We start from the raw sequence: 7,425 nt of genomic DNA, 5'->3' as shown, positions 1-7,425 counted from the left end.
GCTAAGCAGTTAGTAGTACAGTTGGCATTGGATATAATATCCATGTTTGGTTTGTATGTGGTCTCATTTACCCCTACAACAAACATGGGCGCATCAGCTGATGGAGCTGAGATCAGCACCTTCTTAGCACCACCCTGCACATCGAGTCATTCACACCAAAAAAATCAGCCCAGGGGTATAAACGTCTTTTAGAAATGAACCAAAATTTGTTGGTTTACATTTACCTTCTTGTGGCTAGATCTCTGAATATAGTCAGCTCAAAAATCATCCCATGGAATTGTGGTTGGATCTCTGAACAAAACGTGAGTTTTATTTCTTAGGATAAATACAAGTAAATTCATAAGTAACAAAAGGGATAAATATATACCTTTGGCTAGTTACTTTTATTAGCTTCCTATTTATTTCTAAAGTGGACTCATCAATAACCTTGATGGTTCCTTTGAATAAGCCATGAGTAGAATCATACTTCACCAAGTAAGCCTAAAAAGGTCAATCATAAATCATGAATCATCTCACAGTTATCAATTGAAGTAATTTTTACAAAATCATCATATTCTTAAACCCTTACCATGTACTTGCAATCAATAAAAGGGTCGTTGACTACAACAACCTCAATATCGTCTCTAAATGTTGCTATTCTCAAAACTAACCTTCCAATTCGTCCAAAACCTGCAAGGTTGATGTTCTTTAAATTCTACCCATACGCAGAAACATTAAGACCATTATTTTCATTATTTTATCTGATGAAGTATATGTTCAAAAGTAAATCTGGAAACATCGAGTGAAAAACCTAAGAATTTTGAGAAAGCATACCATTGATTCCAACCTTGGTCTTCCCTCCGGTACTGGTCTCTATGTAAAATCAAAGCAGGGAGAATTTGTTACAGAAAAATTTTAAAAAGTAGCTTCAGTATAAGATCGACAAGATAGAAGGCATGCTATGAACGCTTATACAACTTCTTACTTGAAACAACAAGAGGTGCCTGAGTGGCAGTGGCTTTGATTGGCTGGATACGGAATACATGTGGTTTCCTGCGTGATTAATTTCATAGAAAAAGAAAGGGACACAGATGGTGAAAAAACCTAAAAATGAAAACAAAACTCAACTGTGAAGACGATGACCATGACCTTCGTCACCACTACCAATTTAATACTATTTCACCAAAACTTTTTAGTGGTGTTGTTGAGGAGTGTCGAGATCATGATAGAGTAGGGCTTGTAAACCAAGATATACCTTAATCTAACCTAGGGCTTGCAAACTTGAGCAATCGTTGCAGTCTCTGGTGTGGTGAAGTGAGCCCGAGGTCGCTGACGGAAAGAGATGAGCCGTGGTCAGAGGTGATTTGAGGTAGAGTACTCCTTGAAAAGTCCCTAGATAATCATACTTTCACGTCAGCGAGGATGTGAACCTGAAGCGGGCCATCAATTCTTAACTCCACGCCAGAGTACTTGATCTGAGATACGAGCTTGGTTGCGCGAAGGTTGTCAGCTGGTGGCGTGCCTATTGTTTCCTTGATCGACGTCGACGACCGGGAATGGCCAGTAACGATGGTCGAAGTGTGAGGGAAGAAGTAGGCGGCAGTCAATGTCGGAGGGGGAAGGAAGGAGCGTTTATAATTAGGGTAAGAGGGAAAGGAAGAAAAAGGAAGGCGGGGTTTTTAATTTTTTAGGATTTCATTTTCCCCCAGGCTATTAAAGGATGGAATGCACGTTTCCATTAAAATTTATAAAGCGACATCCTCAGACGACACACATTTTATTATAGGCGCCCTCTGTGTTTTTCTTGTTTAGACAGTAATTTAAGGGCACGAAAAAATGTGCGTCCTAAATCCTTAAAATTTATAAAGAGATGACATTATTTTTAGGTAACACACTTTTGCGTATCGTAAATCAATGCGTATCATAAATTGCACGTCGTAAAAGGTTGTTTTTCTAGTAGTGTAAGTTTGATAAATGTGACTACCTCCTTCTCCCGTATATGAAGAAAGGATTCAGCCTCTATCCATTTCGAGAAGTAGTCTGTCATTACTAGCATGATTACCTTTCCACCAGGAGCTTTTGGTAACTTGCCAACTATATACATTCCCTATTTCATGAATGGCCAAGGGGAAATGATATGATGCAATGGTCCTGTAGGTTGATGGAGGATGTTGCTATGTATTTGGCAAGCATCAAATTTTTGTACTTATAAGAAGGCATCTTTTTTCATTATTGGCTAGTAGTATCCCATCCCCAATACCTTGGAGCATAAGGATCTGCCCCCAATGTGATTGCCACAGTCCCCTTCATGTATGTCTTTTAGGACTTCTTCAGCCACGTGATTTTCTAAGCATCTAAGGTATGGGCCTGCCATGGCTTTCCTGTATACTTTGCCTTGGATCATCACAAATCGTGACACCCTTAAATTGAATGCTCTGTCACTTTTCTCTTTTCTTGGAATCTTGCCATTCTGGAGATATCTATAATGGGCTAGATCCAGTATTTCGAGATTTGAGGAGGATCTTGGGTGTTGGGATCCTGACAAATAGTATCTTGAGGAAGTGATTAAGGGTTAGGATCTTCAACTATTGTTACATTTGTTGTTTGATCATGGTCATTAGGATTGCCTGGTTTGTTTGAGGGATCATCTATCGCTGGGATCAATATATGGGTTAGAGGGATCCTGACTTCTGGCGAGATACTAAGGGAAGATCCTAGATTGGCCAGTGTGTCTGCCTAATCATTTTCTTTTCTGGGAACTTGGCTTAGACTGAAAGCTTCAAATGGAGGATAATTTTTTGAGGATCTGGAGGTATTGTGCTAGTCTTTTGCCATTTTACTATAGAGGATCCATTAAAATGATTACTTAATAATAAGTAATCAAGGAATACCTGAAGATCCTTGACTTTAAGATCCTTGGCCAACTGTAATCCTATGATCAATGCTTCGTATTCAGCCTTATTGTTTGTTGCATCGAATTCATAGTTGACTGCCTTGGGTATGATGTCCCCATGTGGCAATTTTAGTATGACCCCTAGGCATGTTCCTCTAAAGTAGTAAGATCCAACAGTGAAGAGAGTGTCCATTTTCCTATGCTTCTTCTTTTTGGAGTTCATTGCTTTCCAGTTCTGCTTCAGGTTGTAGATCATCACTGAAATCTGCAACAAAGTCTGCTAGTGCTTGTGATTTTATTGTTGATCTTGGTTCATATTTGATGTCATATGTGCTCAGCTTCACTGACCACTTTGCCATCCTACCCGACATCCCTGCTTTTCGCATAACATTCTTAATGGGATAATTAGTTCTTACATGTATAGTATGTGTTTCAAAATACTGTCTTAATTTTGTTGAAACAGTTACTAATGCAAGTATTACTTTTTCAAGATGGGAGTACTTGGTCTCAGGATCCAAGAGACTTTTACTTACATATTAGATGGGACGTTGGCCTCCGTTAAGATCCTTAGCTAAGATAACACTTACAACATTAGAGGATACTGAGAGGTATAGGAGGAGTGGTTCCCCCTTTAGTGGTTTCATCAACAAGGGTGTTGAACTAAAATAATTTTTAAATTCCTGAAAAGCGTCTTCGTGCTCTTTAGCCCACTCAAACTATTTGTTCTTTATGAAGATGTCGTAGAAAGGTTTACATCTCTTTGAGTATCTTGAGATTAACCTGTTTCGTGCTGCTACTCTTCATGTTAGTCTCTGAATATCCATTGTCGGGGATGGGGATCTTAAATCGATGATGGCCTTTATTTGCTCTGGACTTGCTTCTATTCTTCTTTTTCTCACCATGTATATGTTTTGGTCAAAAAATAATCGAACAAAAATAGACCAAAGTGTATGAGAGGCTGTGATGTTCAGTGTAAAACAAGTATGTAATATAGCTCAAAGCAACACAATTCGTTTGCAAGGAAAGCCCTTGACCCTTGCTAAGATATCCGACATAAAACCTTGGGAGGTGATAACGATCACCTGCCTTGATGTCTTTATTGATTGAAATGAATAATTACAGAGTAGATGTAATGAGTACAAGTACAAGTGCTAGTATTCTATCAATAAAATCGTGTGTTGTGTGATGAATACAGGTGATATATATATATATATATATATATATATATATATATATATATATATATATATATATATATATAGTCTAAAGCTAATAACAATAATCCCGAAAATTTTGGGATCCTCCGAGATCAACTTATAGTCGTTGCATGACTTGGTCCTCCGGGTCTTTTGCATAGTTGTGACTATTCGTTGAGACTTTGACTAGTTATTTCTGCACATGTGAGAAAGAAAATAGAATATATAATCAAATAATAAAAACTATCAGTTATGATCCTGGAGTATATTCGGGATCCTGAGATTTGAGGATCCTGAGCTTTTGAAGTTCCTTAGACTTGAGGATCCTATGGTAGTTTCAGGATTCTAGCCCTAACAATCGCCCCCAAGTTATTCCTGAAAATAAGTGACTTAGTTTCCAAAATATTGAAGGGATAACTTAAAGTGAATAAATAAAAAAGATATTATGGTAATTTTCGAATTTAACCCTTAACGGCTAGGATAATTCAAATTCCAACGGGTGAATAAGTAGCCGTTACAAGCAGTCAAATCAGTTGTTCCTGTAGTATCAATAGGGATTATTAGCTCTTCAATTTCTTTACTTTTCCCTGCTATCTTTCAGTTATCATTGATTTATTTGAAGGTAATTCTCTTTTATCTTCTATATTTTTACTTCTTTCGTCATGGGTAGAAAAATGGTCGTCTCTCGCAAGAATATCTTGGCTCTTCCCGAAGATGACTTCATCGACCAAGGAATTCTTTCTTCCGACGAGATATGTTCCTTTGGTGATGATGACATTGAGTCTTTGAGACTCAGTGGATCCTTCCTTTCTGAATCCGTTTTTAGTCCCTTTGATCCTCTAATCCAACCTGACTTTATTTCTCCTACCAGGGTATGCTACCCCCAATATCCATTCTCCCAGGGGTTGAAATACACTTTCCCTAGAATTGTCTCTGAGTTCTTCAAGGTGACTGGGATTTCATATATTCAATCCATTCCGATCATTTGGAGGATCCTATATTGGATCGACCAAGTGAATCAGTCAAAATACCTTGATAAAGGTCTTTCTGAATTGGCATGTATGCATGATCTTATGACGTTAGGGAATTCTCGCTTTCTTCTCAAAGTCAAAACCCATAAATATTCTCTTGTATTAAAGACCAAACACAGCGATGTAACTTGGAAAGAAAAATACATTTTTGTGAGACGTGACTTCGTTCTTGGTGGGGATCTCCTGTCGGATGCTTGGGTTAAGAAGGGTAGGATTTTATTATACTAATATAAGGATCCTAGAATTCACTTCTTCTTATTTTGTTTTCTTTTTTGCAGCTTTTAAATTCGAAGAGCTTGTTCCCGTCGCTCAAGATTCAGAAGAGAAGATTGAAAAGTTTTTGGCCTTATCTGAAGCCGAGAGATCCTTCCAATTCGAACAAGCCACTCTTCAAGAAAGCTCGTCTGCTACTGATCTCATGGCGACCGGTAAGGATCCCTGATTGTTTTAGTTTGTCATGAAGGATCTTAACATTTTACTGTTATATGTAGGATCCAAGATTACCCGCGCCAGCGCCCGCTTCACACTTGCTGATCTTGGCACAGCTATGTCTAGGGATCAGCTAACAGTGAAAAAGGAGAAGAGATCGTCTTCTCTTCCTCCCAAAAGATCGGACCTGACTTAATCGTGAAAACTCTGCGATCCCAGAAAAGGAAAATTGTTGAGTCTGTAGGTCTATCTTTGTAGAACCATGGAGTTGAGGATGTGCTCCAAAATTTGGTCTCTTTCTCCCAAGCTGTAAGTGTTGGTTTTATTCTCGTCCTATATTCTACTTTTTGTTGATCCACTATGTCTCCATTTCAGGTTTCTGATCACATTTCTGCTGATTTGAGGGTCTAATCGGAGAGGGCTGAACAAGTCCTTCAGGGACAGGAGAGGATGTGGAAAGCAACCAACGAGGATCTGTTGAGGAGAGTGGAGCTGCTTAGCAAGGAAAAGGCCGAAAAGGAGGAGGAGCATGTGCTTGAGATGGAGGAGGTGATTGATGACGTGAAGGCAAGTGTTGCGGTGGCCGTTTAGGAGGCCAAGATCCATCTTGTGGAGGATATAGAGAATGCAAGTTCATGGGACGTGGACGATTGGCGTGAGGCACTGGGTAAGTTGACTGGCAAGCCTGGTACCGCCACTTAGGATCTTGTGTTGCAGCTGACTGGAGGACGGGAGAAGAAGAACGCAACCGATGATGACCAGGCTAAGGTCTAGAATTGCGAAAATTAGTTCTAAATATTTTTTCGTTTGCTTGGGATGTAAAACAATTAAATCTTTTGGTGGGTAGATGTGCTACCCCTTTTTTGAATGTGATGGTTGTATTTTCTTTTAACTGTTTTGCATAATTGCTATAATAATAAGATCCTTAGATTACTAGGATCCTGAAAAGCTTAGTTCCAACAAACAATCCTAAAGCAAAAACTTCTCTTAGTAAACTATAAGCAGTCCTTGTAAACTTAAATACTTGAATTCTGGCAACCAAATAATCACTGTTCGGGATCCTAAAAAATTTACGATCCTAAGATTTTATTTAGAGTTTTTCAAAAATAAGGATAGATGAAACCTGGTGATCTTAGGAAAAGTTTAAAGTCATGAACTCCTTGTCTTCGTATGACCTTGATGCTTGAAGGGATCTTTATTTTAGAAGTTTGTTAGGAAGGATCCTCGGTCGTCAAATTTTAGGAAGGATCCTTAACTTAAGATAACATGCAAATGTTACAAATCTTAGAGTTTCCAGGGGAAGATCCCAATTCAAGATAACATGTAAATGTTATAGACCGTAGGAATTTTCTAGGGAAGATAACATGTTAACGTATAAACCTTAGGAGTTTTTTGGGGATGAGCCCAACTTAATATAACATGTTAATTCTATAAACCTTAGGTTCAAACGTTAGGATCTCAACTTATGTTCATAAATGAGAGGGTTGCCAAGTCACTAAAGCATGAAATCATCCCCTCGTTCACATCCCATAGTTGGATATCGTGCGGCCAGGCGAAGTGTATAAACCTTAACTTGTGCAAAAGAGGTTATTAACTCTTTAAACCTTAAAGGGGATTGAGTACCCTTATTCATAGGAGAGATGATCAATCTTTATTCTTAGGAGATTCATATTGTGAGTTGTAGGATGGTTGCAGTTATGGGATCCTTGCATACCAGGTGCCCTTTGGACATCAAGATCTCTGAAGAGATTCCTGTAAAATTCTTGGAGTTCAGAATCCCCAAACGTCACGATCCTGGGAAGTCAGGATCCTTATATGTCAGGATCCCAAGATTCCAGGTTCCTTAGATGTCCGGATCCTTAAAGGATAAAATCCTAGAGCGTTGGGGTCCTTTAGG

The 7,425-nt window shown here is 38.7% G+C and overlaps 1 protein-coding gene across 1 annotated transcript; it reads right to left on the bottom strand.

Annotated features, from left to right (window-relative positions):
• Positions 1–257: 257 nt before the first annotated feature.
• On the bottom strand, positions 258–3,065 carry LOC145122250 (glyceraldehyde-3-phosphate dehydrogenase GAPCP2, chloroplastic-like). The gene is made up of 7 exons (XM_079057883.1): positions 2,871–3,065; positions 2,082–2,086; positions 965–1,032; positions 814–852; positions 569–669; positions 368–480; positions 258–291 (listed from the first exon to the last, which is right to left on the bottom strand). The coding sequence occupies exons 1-7, from the start codon at positions 3,063–3,065 to the stop codon at positions 258–260; spliced, it is 555 nt and encodes a 184-aa protein (XP_078914009.1).
• Between the last annotated feature and the right edge of the window lie 4,360 nt (positions 3,066–7,425).

The sequence above is a fragment of the Lactuca virosa genome, chromosome 6, assembly GCF_052849685.1.
Source record: "Lactuca virosa cultivar CGN04683 chromosome 6, Lactuca_virosa_CGN04683_v6, whole genome shotgun sequence".
Lineage (NCBI taxonomy): Eukaryota > Viridiplantae > Streptophyta > Magnoliopsida > Asterales > Asteraceae > Lactuca > Lactuca virosa.
The sequence above is the reverse complement of the archived record's forward strand: the minus strand, read 5'-3'. Positions and strand labels throughout refer to the sequence as shown.